General features: G+C 43.7%; 1 protein-coding gene across 1 annotated transcript in view; it reads left to right on the forward strand.

Moving 5' to 3' along the window:
* Positions 1-7,627, forward strand: part of SLC1A4 (solute carrier family 1 member 4) — a 31,668-nt gene extending 24,041 nt beyond the window's left edge. The window contains exons 7-8 of the mRNA XM_066639791.1: positions 383-517; positions 1,565-7,627. Coding sequence (XP_066495888.1) covers positions 383-517; positions 1,565-1,805 — 376 coding nt within the window. The 3' untranslated portion in view covers positions 1,806-7,627. The remainder of the gene's footprint in view (positions 1-382; positions 518-1,564) is intronic.
* Positions 7,628-21,180: the final 13,553 nt, after the last annotated feature.

Genomic DNA, 21,180 nt, shown 5'->3' on the forward strand with positions numbered 1-21,180 from the left:
CAACTATTTTAAAAACACATTCTTCCCAGAGGCTCTGCAAATAATTGTGGCTTTTTTCTTCTTCAAATGATCAAGCAGCATATTTTGCTGTTGCAAATAAGTGCTAAAATTGGCAGTAAGTTTGATAATATTTTCATTGGTCCTCTAAAAGAAAGCAGCACCTAGACATATAATTAACAGCCCCATCCCATCCTGTGCTGGAACAGGCAGGCCAGCTGGCCCGCACTGTATGCAGTGCAGGTTTGGGGCTGACTGTGTCACAACCTGGGGCATGGGAAATTGATTCCCCTTACCCTGGGTAACGTGGCAGTGATGATCATCACGTGGTGATGATGAGTGTAACTCCAGCACCACAGTAACCCATATTTTTTCACATTCACAGTGTAACTGCTACGGCATCCAGTGTCGGAGCAGCCGGAATTCCAGCTGGAGGAGTTTTAACGATAGCAATTATCTTGGAAGCCATTGGACTTCCCACCAATGATATCTCCCTTATATTGGCAGTGGACTGGATTGTGTAAGTAACAAACGTCTGCACCACCATATGTTTTTGCAATCAAATGTTGGGGGGGGGGGAGCATAGTTTGCAAGCCACGCTTTTTTCCCCCTTCCCCCAAATTCCTTCTTTCTTCACTGACAAGCAAGCCAGTGTGCAATAATCCTCCATTTCCTAGCTTCCCACCAAGCTAGTCAAAGGTGCAAAAGTGCAATATGGTTAAGTCTGTATATGAGGTCAATTCAACAGAAGCCTCATTTGAGGCCAAACCAGATTTGATGGCCCTGCAGTAGTTCCATATTTAAATATTATTTAAAATATTTAAATATAGAACTCCCCAATCATGTAGAAAAATTAGTGTTTGAGGGATTTGATTTTAACAGCAGACAGGACACCTGTGTGAGGGGAACCAAACCTTCCTCCTGTCTGTGGCATAACTTCCCAGAATGTTTTTCTCTGGAAGCGAGGCCTCCTTACAGGAAGTGATACTGGTTGAGAGAGAACACTTGTGAACAAGGGCTGCAGGAAACAAAGCCATGAGAGAATCATTTTCATTGGTGTACCTTTCTAAAAACAGTTATTTCACCACCTCCTGTTTACATGATTGACAGCACAATCCTATGCATGTCTACTCAGAAGTAAGTTCAGTTGTATTCAATGAGGCTTACTCTGAAGAAAGTGTGTATAGGATTGTCGGCTTAGACTGTTCTACATTTAAATACCTGAGTGCTGCCTTTGCACTTTGCACTTACTATCACAACTACCTTGTTTCTTCTTGCTAGCTATAGGAATAAGAGAATTCAGCTGTTTTTAAAAGGAATTCAGCTGTTTTTGTCACTCTTCAGAGAACCAAGTTACGCATTATCATAGATGCGTCATTGACCTTGACATTCTTGACTTTATTTTCTCTATAGGAGCAGTGAGGGTTCTGATCTAGACCAAGACCACAGTTTGTATTGGGGGGAAGTTTTTAACCCTTTGCTGCTGCTGTGGCCCTACATTTTCTGTAATGTGTTTGTATGAAGCACATCACGTTAAGCATACTTGTGTGCTTTCCCTCTTTACCAGGGACCGGACCACCACAGCTGTGAATGTAGAAGGGGATGCGTTTGGAGCAGGGATCCTTCACTATCTGAATCAAAAAGAAATGAAGGCAAAAGAGTCAGAACTAAAGGAAGTCCATGTAGAAGCCATTCCAAACAGCAAGGCTGAAGAAGAGACATCACCTCTGGTAACACACAAGGACCAATCCATCACCACTCCATTGTCTAGCACTGTAGATATAGAATCTAAAGAGTCAGTTCTGTGAATAAGAAGACAAGGTCTTGGAGATACACTACTGCATTTTGGAGACAACTTAATTTAGGACAGACTGTGCCGTCATGTGGAATTGAGCAGGGGTGTCCCTTTCTCTGTTTCAGTGGTATGGAACCGAGTTGCAGCCAGTTGCAAGACTGCTTGGTGTGTGCAAAAGAGAGAGCAAGTGTGTGGTTGTTTTTCTTTTTTGAGAAATGTTTCATATTTATATGTGTGCAAAATATGCAACACACGTGATTCTGTGAATGAAAGTAATTTCAGCAGTCCTTCTTTTGTTGAAATAATGTTAAAGACCTACTGTGCAGGGTTGCTTTTCAAAGTCAGAAGGTACTAATGAGGTCACCTAGTTACCTTGAGTTATACAGGAAGACAAATTCAGTTATTGTATCAAGTCTGCTTCATTATATTGTAAAAGAAGCCCTCCACATGAAAGGCAGATTATCTTGATTATCTTAAAAAGCTGTGAACTGTGGGGTATAATTGGCTAGTTCTCATTGCTGTTTCTTTTAGTTGTAGCTAGAGAAACAGGAAAAATTAGATTTATTGGGACTGTAGAACAGGGGTGCCCAAACCCCGCCCCTGGGCTCTCAAGGACTCCCAATGCGGCCCTCAGGGACACGCCTGTCTCCAGTGAGCTTCTGGCCCTCCAGTAACTTGCTGGAGCCCGCACTGGCTTGATGCAACTGCTCTCAGCATAAGGGCAACTGTTTGACCTCTCACATTGGCTGTGGGATGAGGGCTCCCTCCACTGCTTGCTCTTTCATGTCTGTGATGCAGCTGCAGCAGCAAAGAAAAAGCCAGCCTTGCTTTGTGCAAGGCCTTTTATAGGCCTTGAGCTATTGCAAGACCTTCATTCATTCATATAAGTTCCACCTCTAGTATATTAATTTATGTAAACTTATGTAAATTTATTCAAATTTGAAATGTAAATTAATTCTTTTTTCGCCCTGTCCCTGACACAGTGTCAGAGAGATGATATGGCCCTCCTGCCAAAAACTTTGGACATCCCTGCTGTAGAATGAAACCAATGTATGCTAGATATGCAAGGGTAATGGCAATTTCTCCAGTTTAAAAAGTACACTTTTATTTCTATTTCTTTCATCCCTAAGCTATCTGTGTGTGTTAATTGGGCATGTTAAAAGAAAGTTTAGGGGATCCAAATAAGTGGCAAGAAACTCAACTCTTCTCTATAATTGTGCAACAGTTGCCATGTCAATATCATTGTGACAGCTTCTAAGATTGTGTTCACACAAGACACATTACTTTTGTGCCTCTCTCATCTCTTTATGTTAACATGTGATTGGTTGTACATGTGAGAGACATTTGTAATGTGAATGCACATTCTCAACTATTCTTACAGGTTGCATTAGCATGACATAGCTGATTGAAGCAAGAGCTGCTCTAAACCTTGTGTGAAAAAGAGAATGCCCCACCACTCTTCTCCCACCTATTACTGATGCATATTTATAATGTAAGCCCAAATCTTTATAATTTTAGCTCTCTTGTTTTAAGAATCCAGATCAAAGAAATTCTTTTTCTTCAAACAATGTATAGACATTTATATTGCCAGATATTTAAATCATTATGTTCTAAAAGTTAATTATTTGTAGAGGAGTAAGCTACATTTAGCACAAGGGTATATTCTGCACCTGTTAGCTGCAGTCTTCAATCATGCAATAGATTTCTGAATAGATTATTGACTCCTACTGATTTTCTGAATATCTAGAGAGGTGGCAAGATGTGGCTGGCCATTCAAAAGAAGCATGGTTTGGGAAGGAGGGTATAGAATGAAGCACCAGCTTCTCTGGTGACAATGATGGTTCCTGCAGAAACCATTGCTTGCAGAAATAGAACTTGTCCCTCCCCAAGTTGAAGATCCTAGTTGTAGAGCTTGGTTTAAAAAAACACACACACGCTAAATGTGCAGTTCAGCAGTATGACATAACCTCCAGATAGATATTTCACCCAGATATTTCCCTTTTCTTCTTCTTCTTACCGCAAATTGCCAGAGATCATGCCATTGAAAGTTCCCTCTGACCACCAAATTTCTAAATATGCTCTTCCCTCTTCAGTAGGTGGAAATGTACACTTTCTAAGACTAAAGCCTGATTCAGGAGTCAGGGCTGTGCCTGCCCACATCCTGCTCAGGTTGTATTAAATACATCCTATTTTCTGTTTTGGAGGAAGGAAGTGAGAACTATCAGGCGGGTTCAATTATCCTGCTTTCAGGGTTTCTGGATCATGATCTTAGCCCAGGGACCGTCACATAGATTCTGCACTGTGAGCTGGTTCAAGAAAGGGTAAATATGTCAAATAGTTTTGGTAAATATGTTCCTGTCACAAACACTGGCCATTTTCATATCTGCTTTTGGCGAGAAATAATCGGTGTCTATTGAAACTAACCTGCTTTGCCAAACACAGTGGGAAGCCCTTCAGATGAAGCCCTTGGTAAACATTATACTGTACTGAAACGTTGCCTCCCTCTTTGCTATGTGGGAACATCATAATACTGATTATGTTGTACCTTTCTCAGCAGCACTGGCTTCTTGTGTTTTGTAAAGTATGCTTTTTTAAAAAAGTGCTCTCACCAGGTCCTGTAGCAAAAGGTCCACATGCTAACTGACAAAAGTGCTGTTGTAGATTTGGCAGCTCAGATAGTTAAGCCCATCCTTTTTCTACTACTGCCAACACAAACTGCCAGGTTCTCTTTTGAAGCAGTGATACAATCTGTAAATAATCCCACTGTCTTTCAGTTAGATAATCATTAAGTCATAGAATTGCATTCATTGCTTGCTTAATTTGTTGAGAACACATTGTCAGGAAAGATAGGGGTACATTCTCACAGACTGGAGTCTTTCCAGTTGCCTGTTTTGGCTATTCTCTCACATAAACTTCTTGCAGAGAAAAACAATGCAGTTTTCCATGTTTATGGCCTGGTTTGGTGGGCACAAGTTAACTTTCAGTTAGTGTTCGAAAGTCACGTGTGTGAGCTTTCAGGAAACAGTTAATTCCGAAAACAATTATTTGCAAATGCCCTCAATTGATTTCGCAATTGATTCTTTGAGCAAGAAATGTTCAGATCCCAATTTTCTTTAAATTGTAACCACAGTTCAGAAGTTGAGAAAAGCATCTTTCCAGACGGTCCTAATTAATTCTATCAGAAGCAACTTTTAAGTTCACTGGTTTTCCCAGAAATGTCCCAGTTTCTGAACCAGTTATTTCACAGTAGTGGCTTTTGCAAGAACAGATTGGATAATCTTTCTTCTGCAGACAGTAACAGCCAAACCATGTGGAAAATCTGTGATTAGATGCCCTGACTTTTTTTTTCTTTTTAAAGAAAAGAAGCTTCCTGGCCCCCATTCCAAATTGGGTCAGAGCTGAGATATGGGTAGCTTAAACTGTTTCCTTGATCTCAAGTTGTTGTTAGTTGGGGGGGGGGGGAGAGAAAAGTGCACCTGTTATAAAAGTACAGTGAAAAAGAAAGATGTTTAATATTTGTTACTTTTATTTTTCTATGGCCTGTCCTCCAAGAAGCTTAGGATCGTGTATGTAGTTCCTTCCCTTCTTCTGTGTTCACATCAACTCTGTGAGTTAGGTGAGACTGAGACCTAGTGACTAACCCAAGGTCATCCAGGAAGCTACATGGCTGAGTGATATTTTGAGCCTGGATTTTCCAAGTCCAAGTCCAACTCTAAACTACTACACCATCCTGGCACTCAGTGGACCCAATTCTCACACAAATTGCGAACTGTTTGGACTGTAGGGGCATCTAGCCTAGACTTCTTGACATACCAGTTTTCAGGGAAGGGACAGATTTTTCCTAGAGATGAGTATTCAGTCATGAGAGCCCCCAGCTGCAGTCTGAAGTGGCATTGACCAGACACAGGTTAACCACTTCAGTGAGAATTCAGACACATGCTGATAGGACACAGCTACCCTCAGCTCCCTTCTGAGTGTCAACCACGTGTTTAGTGTCACATACCTTTTTCAAACACTCTCTGTTGTTCATGGTAACAGTTTGTTGTACACCAGGCAAATATGTATGTATGATTACTGCAAAATTTCTTGCATATAGGGTGAGGGAAATTAGTTAGTTCACTGCAAAACTCCCCAGTAGCCAGTTGCATAAGTGCAGCTACCACGGAACAAAACCTGCCATTAATATCTACAATGTGCTGTGAGGAAATACTGTTAAAATGCTCTCGCTAGAAAGGTGATCTACGCAGCTATTGGGAACTGAAGTTATCTGACAAATACAGTATTGTGAGTCAGTACTAAGGAGGAGTTTGAATAGAGAGCTATCCTCCCAAATCTCTCAGATGGTGAAGCCAGGCTGTTCCAGAGTATAGTCATTGTTGAGAAGATAAAAGTCTTTTGGGATTTTGGCTTTCAAGTGAGTCTAGCTTTACATGCTTTCATGGGTAGTTCAGCCTCTTAATTGCAGTGATTTGAGAGGAGAAGTTAAAGAGGGGAATATTTTTCTAAGTAGTCCAATTCAAACCTTGGGTCAGCACCAGTGTAATTAATGAAAGAAAGTCTATACTTTGCTCTTTTATTTGGGCAGCAGTAGTGGGAAACCTACTTTATCACATAGTACTTGTAGCAAATGCTTTATTAATGACAGTTTCCATCTCTGTCTTTGTCTTGGAGGAAAAATCAAGACAACATGCAGCAAGTAATGGTACAGACACATATTTTTGGCAGCTAATAATTTCTCTTTATCTTCCAGGCAATCCCTGTACCCTGGAAATGATAAAATTCAGTGTTATCATTTCCTTCCTACCCCCAACACTGGGTACATTGTGCAACACATGTCCTCTATAACCCAAAAAACAACAAACACAGGTGCTTTTTGCACAGATAGTCCAAGCTGTCTTCAGATGTCTGACGCACCTAAAACAGGTGCATGTCCATTGATTTTCAGTGGCATTAAGTAACCTGATTAAAGAAGGGGAGTGAGTTTTTCTTGTGGTGAACTGCACCTGTCATAGGATGATTTTAATTTCTGTGTGATGCTATAGAGTACATGGTTCAGTCACAGAAGATTCATTTTCTTGCCTCTTATTAGGTACTGCGTTGATTGAATCTCATGAGAGCTGCAGAAAACAGTTCGTAGTAAAATTTGTGAATTCTGTCATGTCAATGCATTATTTGAATTTGCCCTGATTTGATGCCATGGTGAAAATCCCTACATTCACCCTCTTTGAGGCATAGTCTTTACCTGTCTGGACCTTTCTGTCATGTCAAGCTTCTATGATGCTTCAACATTCTGAAGGGGCTGTTGAGTTATCTAGATTCAGTAACCCCTGTTATGTTGTTGTTTATTATGTTAGTATCTTCATCTTTCTCAACTGACTAGTAAACAAAGGCTTTAAGCCAGCTCACTGGATTGTGAAGCCCAGCTGCTCTCCCAAAGTGGGAAATTCAAGTGACCCAGTTGACCCCACAGGTAATCAATCCCACAAGTAATCCCTGTTAATACTCACAGGTTATATAAAGGAGGGTCATGCATCCCCTTTTCGATTTGCCTGACATCAGAGGTACCCAATGCTTCATGTTAGGTTTGCTTGCTCGCCTTGCTGCAAGTTTGGATGCCAGGACCAGAACCAAAGTTACATGTGAGTAAGTAGGATCCAGAAAAATACCCAGTAAGACGTGTCAGGTTTTGGCTTATTTTTCACTTGCCTTTTAGCATCCTTACCAACCTGCTTCCCCCTTTTCTGTCTCCCACTATAAGACAACCTGTGTCATATTTTTCTCTTACATTGCCCTGATATATTGTACTGCCTTTTAAATAAATGTCTTCCTACAGTTTCACCTGCCTGGTCTCAGCTCACTCAGAAGGGTTCACTCAAAGGGTTCATTCAGAAGCTCACTCAAAATTATCCATGAATTTTTCCAATTCCCTTTTAAAGCCATCCAAGCTAGTGGCCATCACCATGTCTTGTGGCAAGGAATTCCACAGACCATATTAGTAGTCTTATTCTTTCTTTCCTAATAACACCTGGCATGGAATTTGATTTCTGCACAGTTGCTTTTGCATTGAGTTGATGCTTCATCAAGCTATTCAGCATGATCTCAAGATCTTTTTCCCACCTTGTCTCAGGCAGCTCAGGCCCCCTAAGTGTATATGTGAAGTTGAGGTTTTGTTTTGGCCTCCATGCAGTGGCATAGCTGAGGAGGTGCAGGGGTAGCAGCTGCACTGGATATCAAGCTTTAGGGGGGCAACAAGCTGAGCTTGACAGTGGTGACCAAAATGGTGAAAATCTTGGTATGTATGAATAATACCATCATGTTATATATCATTGGAAAGGTAATTTAATACAGAATGCAATGAATCAAACTGCATTGGAATATCTGTATTCTAACAAAAGTTATGGCCAATTAACCAGAAAATGAAAACAAACCTGCCTTATGGAACAAAAAGTGGATTTTCTTAACTCAAAACTGACCTATGAGACTGATTGTTCTAAGAGCCAATGACATGTTAATATAATATTAACATGTTGCAACAACATGTTATTATGATACAGCATGAAACCAATAAGGTGTTTGTATGAGTCAGCTCACATTTCCATGTATCATAATACAGTTACCCCTGCTAACTGGGTAAAAAGGCACTTTTCATGTGGTGCCAGGGGGAGAATAACCATCCCTCTTCACTCCAGTACAGTGTCAGTACAGAGGCACACTTTTTATGTATTTACTTAATTAAATTTGTTTTTGTCTGTTGGAGGGGCTACAGATCTTTTTTGGCCCCAGGTAGCAGAAAATGCCTTAGCTATGTGACTGACTGGGGGAAGGCAGCAGAGCAAGTGGGTGGTGAGCTGCTGGGGGGAGGAGGTGGGTTCCTTCCAATTTTCACTTTTTAAAAAGCCCGGGCATGACGTCACTTCCGGTTGTGACATCACTGCTGCGGCAACATTTTGAGCTTGGCACTGGACTACACAATCATTAGCTATGCCGCTGCCTCAATGTATGTAACTTTAACTGACATTGAAATGAGTTTGCCATTATGTTGTCCACTCACCCAGTTTAGATACATCCTTTTGGAATGCTTCACAATTTGCTTTGGTTTTTAACTCCTTGATTAGTTTGGCATCCTCTACAAACTCGATCACCTTGCTTTTACCCCAACTCCAGGCCATTTATGAATACGTCTAAAACCCATCAGTCCCAATACAGATTCTTGGGAAACTCCACTTCTTACCTTCCTCCACTGTGAAAAGTGCTTGTTCATTTCTGCTTCCTGTTCTTTAATCAGTTATTAATCCATAAAAGGTCTTTTTATTTCAATGAATGCTTTTTATGCAAGAACCTTTGTTGAAGGACTTTGTCAAAAATGTTGCATATTTGGACTTTCAAAATATCTGCTCAATCAGCTCTAGCCACATGCCTATTGACTCTCAAAGGACTCTAGAAGTTTAGTGAGTTAGGATTTTTGTTTCCAGAAATGTATGTAGTGAAGATGGACCAAAAGAATTCATTCCACTTCTCTGCAATCTGTGCATCTTGCCTTGTATTTCCTTATTACTTAACACTCTAACATCCTCCCTGGCAGGTTTTTTGCTTTTTATGTATTTAGTTTTAATTAATGTGTTTAACCATGCACTCCTCATAGTCTCTCTTTTGCATCCCTTATTGCCAGATTGCATTTCTCGTTCCAGAGTTTGTTTTTCTTCTCCTCATTTGGATAAGACTTCCATTTCCTAAAGAGAGTTTTCTGGCATTTTATAGCTTCCTTGTCTCCACTCATAAGCCATTCTGACATCCTTCTGGACTTGGGGGTGCCTTTCTTACTTAGTGGTGCATATTCTAAGTGAGCTTCTGTTATTGTAGTTTGACAGCAACTGTTACCCTGCACATGCCTGATCTGTTCTGATCTTGGAAGCTAAGCAGGGTCAGGCCTGGTTAGTACTTGGATGGGAGACCGCCTGGGAATACTGGGTGCTGTAGGCTTATACCATAGTCTTTCGAGACTGAAGGTTGCCAACCATGTTATTGTAGTTTTAAATAATCTCCATGCATATGGAGAGATTTGACCCTCTTGACTTTCCTGTTCTGCTTCTATTTACTAGGCCTTTATTTTTGAGAAGCCCCCGCTTTTGAAATCATAAGTGGCAACTCTGTGTTTAATCTCCTTGGAAACTTTCCAATTACACATATGTTGAATGGGGTAGCACCAGGTCATTGTCCATTATCATTCAGTAAAATTTGTATCTCATACTAGAGCCTGAGTGCCACATAGGATTAAGTCTAGGGTTCATCATCCCTCTGGTTGTGTTCAAGATCTAGGACACAATATTTTAGTGTATCTAGAAATTTTCGGTCTTTGTCATGGCCTGAACAAGTATTTACTCAGTATGATGGTAATGGAACTGGTTGTTACAGCACTGTCTTCTTTGGATGCTGCCGTGATTTTTCTGTCCAAATGAAGATCATCCTGAGCATTTTGATCAGGAAGGGGATAGCATGTCCCCATTACTATATTATATGGGAGTGGGTATTTCTACCCACAGTTATGGCAGCAGTGGAGCTGTCAGCTCAGGATTGGGACACCTCTATCATATCCCTGAAGGTTTAATCTATATACGTATCTGACACACTGTGCTTCTCCAGGTCAGATAGCTTGTCTTTAAGGTGCATTCTGTCTGGCTTCCCAGACTGGGGCAGTGGCAGCAATCTACCTTTCCCAATTTGTCTTATTTAAATGATGAAAGAGGAGTAGGGAAGCAGGTGCCAGCTGCTAACTGCTAGATACTGTGCCCATTCTGTCCTCTGTCTTCTTTTACAGATGCATACATGTTTCTAAAATAGTTTGTTTGTACAAAGTATTATTGATTTTAAGTGTTCAGAAACAACTGTGTATTGGCAGATTCACATAGCATTGTGCAAATATTGTGATTTGCATTTCTGCTGTAGCCACATTAGGAAAAGGTGGTGAATTTGCATATGCAGGGATCTAAAGAGCTACTTTAAACACAAGAGTTTGTACATGCCCAGTGGGGATTTAAAAATTTTTTTTCTTGTACTTCTCTGAATAGCAGACTTTAATGCCCTGTCACAAATCGTAGTTTGGAAACCCCCTATAGTTTCAAATGGGATGTTGCACAATGGCTCCTGGTGGTTCCTGGTCATAATTTGTGCCTTGAGTATTGCTGTAAAATATGTGCCAAATAGAGAAAACATAGGCTGCAATCCTAACCACACTTTCCTAAGTCCCATTGAACAAAATAGGACTTACTTCTGAGTAGAACTGGTTAGGATTGTGCCCATAGTTAGCATTTACAGTACAGAGAAATTTGTGCTTCTGATTTGCTGATTTTTTTGTAGTCCTCTTGGGGAGCATAGTAGTTTGCTCTGAGCAGGTGTTCCATGTTGATGCAGGAGTAAACAGAAGGCAAGCTGGATTTATGAATGCGTACATACGCGTATTTACGTACATGAACTGATAAAGTTCATTTTAAAATGCTTTACATCTGAAAGTAAAAGCTTCTTAGGGATATTAGATCTGATATGCATTAGATTTTAGAGTTCCATTTCAAAAGGGATTATTCTGTTGCTATGTGAACCTCTTTGTTGATGCATGGGAGCTATTACTTAGTTACAAAAATTTCTTATCAGTCAGGAGAACTAAGGTACATCCTGGGCTAAATGAATTTCCAAAGCCACACATTGAGAAAAAAGGCTGGATCTAAATGCTATGAGAACACAGGCTCATATTTTAAACAAGCTATTCATTTAAAGCCTGATGGATGGATGGATGTGTGGAAGCCGCTCTTGAGTGGGAAGTGGGGACAGATCATGTAATTTGAAAATCAGGCAAACTGATACTTCATATTAGAATTGCTGAAATGAGACTGTTGTTAGTTCCAGGAAAACCATACTGGCTTTGAATGGGCCAAGGAAATGTAACATTCTTGCACTGTGACTGGTAGGGATTTGCAGGTGGTGATTACTGTGTACAGATGTGACTGTCAGTGTTAGTGTGGTATCAGGTACCCTCTTTGAATGTCTTAGCTCTCTCCTCAGAATAACAGTCAATCTCTCTCTCTCTCTCTCTCTCTCTCTCTCTCTCTCTCTCTCTCTCTCTCTCTCTCTCTCTCTCTCGTTGAGAGGAGAAGTAAGTGATAGGCAACTTGCAGCACAATCCTATCTTGTGCTGGAACAGGCAGGCCAAGAGGCCCTTGCTGTATCCAGCGCAAGATAGGGGTCCAAAGTGGCTCAACCAGAGCTAAGGGGAAACTCTTCCACTTACCCCTGGGTAAGCCCCCGTAGCCCCAATGGGTTTCCTTGGACTTGTGCCACATCTGGAGGTGGCATAGGTCTGAGAGAGTAGAATGGCCTGCAGTTACTCCACGCCGCTCAGGAACAGGGGCTAGGATCTGGCATATCTGCTGGGTCCCAGCTCCGCCTCCTGCTCCCCACCCACCCACTAGACCACCCTCCACCTGCATTCCTCCCGCCACAGAACACCTCTCTCCCGCCTCCCCCCCAGACCCCAGACCCCTGCATCAGCAGAGCTTTGAAGTTAGCGTGGAGGCTGGATTCAGCCTCTATGGGCCAGTGTGCATCCGTCTCTTGAGGAGATGGCAAACATGCCTTGCTCTTAAAGAGCAAGCTCTTGAGGAGGCGCAAACATGCCTTATAGCACATTTGCAACCCTCCTGGGTCAGCGCAAGGGACTTGCACCTGCCCAAGGCACGGTTTGGATTGTGGCCTTTCTCACTAAGATCTAAGCAATGTCTCCATGGCCATTGGCCACACCAAATTAGCTAAGAAACACTCAGTCAACCCCCGCATAAATAATATCAATTCAAAGCATTTCATTTCAGAACTCAACTACTTCTCTCTAGGAGAAATTCTGGCTCTGCATTCCGTACCTGCATTCCGTACCTTTAAACCATTTTCTATGAACACTGTAGCTTTCTATTCTTCTATGGCATTGTCTTATATTAAGGTTAGGCTGGTGCCAGTCCCTTGTGCTGGCCCAGGGGTGTTGCAATCATAAGACATGTCTGCAATGGAGACTGGGCCGGCATACAGACGTATGCCAGCCTCCAGAGGCCAAATCCGGCCTCCATGGCGCAGGTCAGCCGGCCTGCCTGTTCCAACACAGGTTAAGATTGGGTTGTAAGTCTTACAGGAAATAAAATGTTGCACCCTGAAATGTTATAGTAGTATGGCATTCTGTCTTTTTGTACCATGCACTGTACTAAAAGACAGGTGGAATTTAAGTGACACTGAAAATGAACTGCTGCAAAACTACAAAGCTCAGTCTTTCGAACAAAACAGAGTCTACATGATGAGGGGGCAACATTCTGACAAGTCTATGATTCAGAATAGGACCTATGACACCACCTGCCTTATTACACCTAAGGTGCTTTGGCCTGCTCACCTCTGATCCATTCTGCTCTCAAGCCTCTGTTTTAGTTTCTTTCTGTATTATTACTATGCACTCTGGGAAGCGGCATCTTCTAGTATTAACAATTATGTAGGCCAGTATCACAAAAGCATGAATTAGGAAATTTTTCATTGGCGATAAACTCCTTTCTTCACTGACATTTCTGCCGTTTTTCATAGACATTAGCTGGAGTTAGTTGAATGAGGGCCAAGTCAGAAAACAACTATATTGACTAAGGGCCCAGTCCTATCCAATTTTCCAGCACTGATGGAACCATGCCAGTGGATCACGCACTGCATCCTGCAGTGGTGGGTGGGGACAGTCATGGAGGCCTCCTCAATGTAAGGGAACGTTTGGGGCTGCGTTGCAGCTGCATCAGTGCTGGAAAGTTGGATAGGATTGGGCTCTTATTCTTTCAACAAATGTTGCCATGTTGTACCAGACCTATTATGTTCTGATACATTTCAAAGGAACATAAATGTATACTTGTGAAAAAGAACAATTCAAAGGTGCAGCATTATAGACCAAAAACCCTTGTTGACTCCACAGATAACCACTCCACTTTCTGAAGTTTTTCTTTCTCATGTGACTCTCTTTGAAAGAAATATTCTTATGTATAATTTGTCCATGTAGCTCCATAAAGTCCTGGTCACTATGGAGATGGACTATGTGTGCATGTGTGACTGAGTATAAAGACAATAGTATGATATATAGATATGTGACTGTGGAGTTGATGTTATGATGCTATTTGTGTATTGCGCCTTTAAATGTAAGGAGTTTGCTCCCCTGCTTGACCTGGGCTAGGGAGGGCAGTCTAGTGAATTAAGTCAAGTTGACATACATGAGCTTTCTCACTCCCAAACAATCATTTGTTATTTAATTTACTATTTTTCTGAATCTGAAATAAAATTCATTTTAGACCTAATGAATCATTTGTTTTGTCTATTTCTTAATGCATTATAAGAGAGGCATTCTTTTATCCAGGTAATTGTGATTACCATAGTTGGAAGCATGATAATAATGCATACAGTATTTTAGTGGAGAATTCTGGGTTTGGTGTGGTTAAGGACCAAGCTGGATGCAATGATAGCAGATCTATCTCTGTAACTGTGGTTAAAGCCACAGTAGTCAAGCCAGTAGTTCCAGGGCTAGCAATTAAATGCCATAGCAAGAAGGCCTTCACACTTTTATAAAACATCTGTGCAAGCACTGCATTCCTTAAACATGTAAACAGTGTTTTTGACTTGAATACATCTTGTCGAGAAGATCACAAATGCAACACTGAAGTCTGAAATAATCTAGACTCCTTGCAACATGAAGACAGCTTAATGCTTATGAAAATAGTGTAACCATTACCAAACATTTTACCCTACTTTGTTCAGGTGAAATGCTTTAGGGCCAGATTCAACCTGTTAGCTGCCTGAAAGCCCAAACCTATGCAGGTCTACTCAGAAGCAAGTCCCATGATAGTCAGAAGGGCTTACTCCAGGTGAGTGTGGATAGAATTTCAACCTAAAGCACCACACTTTTATGGTGATGGAAATATATGACTTTGATTGTTCTTTTGCTAGGCAATTCCACAGTTCGCTTTTTCAAAATCATAATTGCCTGTAATTAAGGAGTACAAGAACCCATATACACTTTGTAGATTTGAAAATAAACATAATAAAATGGATTTAATTTTGTTCTCACTTCCTTCCTGCAAGTTTGTTTTATCAAAAGAAAGCATTACCAAAGGTCTAACGATTTATAAAGCAGTTTTGTTCTTAGAACACTAATTTTCTCTTTCAAGACAGGAAGTGCTTATAAGAACAGACCTTTTGCTTTTTGCAAAAGGAGCTTTAAAAATGAAATAAATTGCTCTGATTTCTCTTAATATCTAAAAGGGAACAAATCTCAGGGATAAAAGAAACCAGGACAAATGAACATTGTATCTTGTGTCAAGATAAAAAGGATCCAGATTACAGAGGGATGATAATTTGAGAGTGAACCAAAACCACCTTTCAACCTAGAAAAGTGGATCATGAACTACTTGACTCAGTCCTAGCTCTAATTTCTCAGCCCTAGTTAGTACACACACATTTCAAGCTCATTTCATATGAATTCTAATCTATGAATTCTAATTGGTTAACTCAGGCTGCAATCCTGTACCAATGGGGGGGGGTGTCAGTGGATTCAGTTATGTGTGGATAGGGTCCATGGCCCCATCTGCATGCACCACCTCCAGAGGTGAGGGGAGCTCTACACCCCTTCGTCTCTAGAGGGTCCACTGAGCACAGTAGAGGCTGTGAAAGTCCATCTGTGGCCTCTAATGGGCTCAGACTGAGCCCTAGAGTGAAAAAGTCACTTAGTTTCACTTCTGGAGGACTTCTCTGGGCCTCCCAATGCCTTGTAAGTGTTGGAGTTGGTACAACTCCGTCTGCTTCCAAGAGGTGGCAGGAGACTGTCACCTGTGAGCCCCCCACCAACAGCATGGTGTGCCTTGTCCATTGTCAAAAAACTGATAGTGTGCCTTGACAATTTTAGTCCCTTGTCAGTGTGCCGTGAGACGAAAAAGCTTGAAAATCACTGCTGTAATAGTTAAGAGAAAAAGTCCCCATAACAAACGCAGGCTTTTTGCCCCTCATAAACAAGGCTTTTATACTCTTGTTGGCATCCTTCAGTCTCGGAAGACTATGGTTTCGTGCTCTGAATAGTGTTCTGGAACAGAGTGTCCTCTCCAGTGCGCAAAGCCTGGGTAAAGTACATGGATGGATGGGGAGAGGGATGGAGGGAGGGATGGATGGATGGGGAGAAGGGAGGGAAGGATGGATGGATGGATGGATGGGGAGAGGGATGGTGGGAAGGAAGGATGGATGGACGGGGAGAGGGATGGAGGGAGGGAAGCAAGGATGGATGGATGGGGAGAGGGGTGGAGGGCTGGATGAGCGAGTCATGCCAGTGGCTGAACCGCATCCCAGCCCAACCCGCCGGAGCTGCGCGTGGTGCCCGCTTCGCTGGGCAGCTGCGAGGGTGAACGTCTCCTGCGGAGCAGCCAGGGAGCAGGTCTCGCCCTGCTGCCCCTTCTGGGACTGGGGGTGACCGGGGGGCAAAAGGGGCAGCGCGCGCGCCTCGGGGTCCCGGAGCTCGGCGGCTCTTGCCCGGGAGCCCGCTGGGCGAGCCCGCAGTCTCCCCGGGCGGCGCCGGCCGCGAGCCCGGCTCGCCCCGCGCTCTTGCCTGGCCCGCCCCCGGGAGCGTCCGCGCGCTCCGTCTGGGCGCCCACCAGGCGGCCCCGGCTCCCCGGCGGAGGCGAACTCATGGCCGAGCCACGGGCCGCATCCCCGCCGCGGACACACCCGCTGCGCCAACGCGCCGCCCCCGAAGGCGCGCTGCTCCGCCGCCTCTTCTCCCCTCTGTGGCGTCACGCGGCGCTCCAGCCCCGCCCTCCGCCAGGTCCGCGGGCTCGCCCAGCGGGCTCCCGGGCAAGAGCCGCCGAGCTCCGGGACCCCGAGGCGCGCGCGCTGCCCCTTTTGCCCCCCGGCCACCCCCAGTCCCAGAAGGGGCAGCAGGGCGAGACCTGCTCCCTGGTTGCTCAGCAGGCGACGTTCACCCTCGCAGCTGCCCAGCGAAGCGGGCACCACGCGCAGCTCCGCCGGTTTGGGCTGGGATGCGGCTCAGCCACTGGCATGACTCGCTCATCCAGCCCTCCATCCCTCTCCCCAATTAGAGGACAGGTCCTCTCGTGGATTGAGAACTGGTTGGAGGCCAGGAAGCAGAGAGTGGGTGTCAATGGGCAATTTTCACAATGGAGAGAGGTGAAAAGCGGTGTGCCCCAAGGATCTGTCCTGGGACCGGTGCTTTTCAACCTCTTCATAAATGACCTGGAGACAGGGTTGAGCAGTGAGGTGGCTAAATTTGCCGACGACACCAAACTTTTCCGAGTGGTGAAGGCCAGAAGTGATTGTGAGGAGCTCCAGAAGGATCTCTCCAGACTGGCAGAATGGGCAGCAAAATGGCAGATGCGCTTCAATGTAAGTAAGTGTAAAGTCATGCACATTGGGGCAAAAAATAAAAACTTCACATACAGTATAGGCTAATGGGTTCTGAGCTGTCTGTGACAGATCAGGAGAGAGATCTTGGGGTAGTGGTGAACAGGTCGATGAAAGTGTCCACCCAATGTGCGGCAGCAGTGAAGAAGGTCAATTCTATGCTTGGGACCATTAGGAAAGGTATTGAGAAGTAAACAGCTAATATTATAATGCCGTTGTACAAATTGATGGTAAGGCCACACCTGGAGTATTGTGTCCAGTTCTGGTCGCCGCATCTCAAGAAAGACATAGTGGAAATGGAAAAGGTGCAAAAGAGAGCAACTAAGATGATTACTGGGCTGGGGCATCTTCCTTATGAGGAAAGGCTACGGCGTTTGGGCCTCTTCAGCCTAGAAAAGAGACGCCTGAGGGGGGACATGATTGAGACATAACAAATTATGCATGGGAAGGATAAAGTGGATAGAGAGATGCTCTTTACACTCTCACATAACACCAGAACCAGGGGACATCCACTAAAATTGAGTGTTGGGAGGGTTGGGACAGACAAAAGAAAATATTTCTTTACTCAGCGTGTGGTCGGTCTGTGGAATTTCTTGCCACAGGATGTGGTGACAGCATCTGGCCTGGATGCCTTTAAAAGGGGATTGGACAAGTTTCTGGAGGAAAAATCCATTACGGGTTACAAGCCATGATGTGCATGTACAACCTCCTGATTCTAGAAATGGGCTATGCCAGATGTAGGGGAGGGCACCAGGATGAGGTCTCTTGTTATCTGGTGTGCTCCCTGGGGCATTTGGTGGGCCGCTGTGAGATACAGGAAGCTGGACTAGATGGGCCTATGGCCTGATCCAGTGGGGCTGTTCTTATGTTCTTATCCATCTTCCCTCCCTCCTTCCTTCTCCCCATCCATCTGTCCTTCCCTCCATTGCTCTCCCCATCCATCCATCTACTTTACCCAGGCTTCACGCACTGGAGAGGACACTCTGTTCCAGAACACTATTCAGAGTGCGAAACCATAGTCTTCCGAGACTGAAGTATACCAACAAGAGTATAAAAGCCTTGTTTATGAGGGGCAAAAAGCCTGCGTTTGTTATGGGGACTTTTTCTCTTAACTATTACAGCAGTGATTTTCAAGCTTTTTCGTCTCACGGCACACTGACAAGGGACTAAAATTGTCAAGGCACACTATCAGTTTTTTGACAATGGACAAGGCACACCATGCTGTTGGTGGGGGGCTCACATCCCCAATGGCCCTATTAATAAATGACTCTACCGCAAACTCCCACAGCACACCTGCAGACCATTAGTGGCACACCAGTGTGCCACGGCACAGTGGTTGAAAATGGCTGTGTTACAGAATAGTGAGACTACTGTGCCTCCTGAATAACGTTCATAATGGATCAGTTCAGTATTTTCTAGCTGTGCCCACCTACTGTTCATCTGGACGAACAAACATCCACATTAATTGACAGAACCAACTTTCCAGGATATATACCTTGTATTTACATCTGAACGTTAGCGGCTGTGCTGCCCTAGCTTGAAGACAGGCAAATAAATGTTGGAGAACACAGAGGTACCAGAGTAACCAGTCTGCAATAACAACAGAGCAACTCAAGTTACCTCTACAGCCCAGTACTGTTTATTTAAGGATTATTAATGCAGCTAAAAAGAGTGGAATAAGATTCCCACCTTGTGGCTGGACAGGAGAAGTGCAATTTTATTTTTTCCCTCTGGGACAGAATGAATCATTACCTGGGCAAACATGGACAGTAATGCAGAGGATGGGGAAATTTGTGGAGCATAAATGATTAGGAGGAGGGGGCTGCCTAACTCTTTCCCGATCCCTGATGTGGTTCCACAATATCTTACCAGGACTTCCCCTCCACACTGGACTTATGCTGAGAGACAGCCAGAGGAAAAAAATTGCTGGGCGGGGGGGGGGGGGGGAGTCATGGAGGAAAACCAGGCAGGGGAAGGTTTAAGCCATTTCTGCCCTATGTTGCATATACACAAGAGAGACCAAATGTGTACGTCTGAACCAGGCAAAAATGGGTTTTAATCAACCGTGACAAAAAGTAAGAGACCCAGTTTCCAATTTCCATTCTTAGGCAATGCACTTGACTGCCGCTCCAGTGATATCTGGATGAAGCTAATTATCTGGACACTTTTCAGTTTGGTTTGCAGCTCAGTTTTGGGACAGGAACTGCTTTGGTAACTCTAGTGAATGAGCTGTACCAGAAAATGGGCAGGATGAATACCAGGTGCTGAACCTCCACTGGTGTTCCTGGAGGGGGGGACAAAATGCTAAGTCTCTTCAGGTGTCTGGGTGCTGGTGTAAAGTGGCCCTGCCTCCTTGCCTTCAGAGCCAGTGAGTCTGCAAAAGCTTTTTCTTTTGCAGTTGCACTGGCTTGGAGGAAGGGTGTCTTTACACCTGTGTCCAGGCACCTGAAGAAACTTAGTGTTTTGCCCCCCCCCATGCCAGTGTGGACCTCTTATGTAATTCTGATACCACTGACCATTGTCAGTGGAACTCATTGCCACAGGATGTGGTGATGGCATCTGGCCTAGATGCCTTTAAAAGGGGATTGGACACATTTTTGGAGGAAAAATCCATTACGGGTTACAAGCCATGATGTGTGTGTGCAACCTCCTGATTTTAGAAATGGGCTATGTCAGAATGCCAGATGCAAGGGAGGGCACTGGGATGTAGATCTCTTGTTGTCTTGTGTGCTCCCTGGGGCATTTGGTGGGCTGCTGTGAGATACAGGAAGCTGGACTAGATGGGCCTATGGCCTGATCCAGTGGGGCTGTTCTTATGGTATCCTTCAGAATCAATGGGCTGGGATCACCCTAGGAAACACAGTTTTGCTCTGACCTCAGTCCTTCCTGAAGGAAAATTTTAGAAGGTGGTGCTGGGGAACTCCTGCTTGGCAATGTGGTCACTGGTGTCCCACAGAATGGGCATCCCCATTCCTTTAAACATTTACATGAAACCACTGGGGGAAGTCATATGGGGGTTTGGCATGGGGTGTTAATAATAAATATCAATATCAATTTCCATGTGCCACCCTGCATGCTGGGAGGATGCAGTGAGGGCTCCTTGGATGACATACTGGCTGCAATCCTAACCTCACTTTCCAGGAAGTAAGTCCCATTGAACACAATAGGATTTACTTCTAAGTAGACCTGGTTAGGATTGTGCCCACTGACATTGTACCTATAATGTGCTGGTATAACATCACTTGGATGGGCTTAGGATATACCGGATGTCATGCTGGTGTCAGTGTACTTTTGGCATAGTGGCCAAAAAGGTTTGGCCATGTGTTCCTCTTCTTACCTTCACCTGTCCCACAGCAACAATTAGTTCCATTTTACTGCCTGCTAAGTCCTCTATGTTGCAGGTAAGAACAAACAAAAAGAAATATTTCTTTACTCATGGTCTAATTAATCTGTGGAACTCCTTGTCCCAGGATGTTGTGTTGGCACCTGGCCTAGATGTCTTTAAAAGGGGATTGGTCAGATTTAGGATTAAGGTTAGGGTAAGAGTTAGGGCATTTTTCTCCTGTGGGCAATTCTTGTGTTGGCTTTTTTCCACATGGGTTTTTTTTTTCTTTCATAGAACTGACCTGGAGTGCACATTGATGAGTGTATACATGTGCAACGGAGTCCATGTGGTAACACTATATTAAAAATTATTAGTACTACCAATAATAATGATGTTGAAATGAACTTTTTCTCCCTGTCCCACCGAACATGTGTCACTAAAAGGTACCTCCAGAAGCCTTCTTGTATAATGCAACAAGCTTTTTAACGCCATGGTATACAATCCGAATACATCCCACTTCCAGAATACAAAAAAGGGGTTCAGGTAGGCTATAATGGAGGACAACGTATCTCAAAGAAGCACCAGTATTTATTATCTATTATCACTGCTG

Source organism: Tiliqua scincoides, chromosome 1 (genome assembly GCF_035046505.1).
Source record: "Tiliqua scincoides isolate rTilSci1 chromosome 1, rTilSci1.hap2, whole genome shotgun sequence".
NCBI classification, from domain to species: Eukaryota; Metazoa; Chordata; class Lepidosauria; order Squamata; family Scincidae; genus Tiliqua; species Tiliqua scincoides.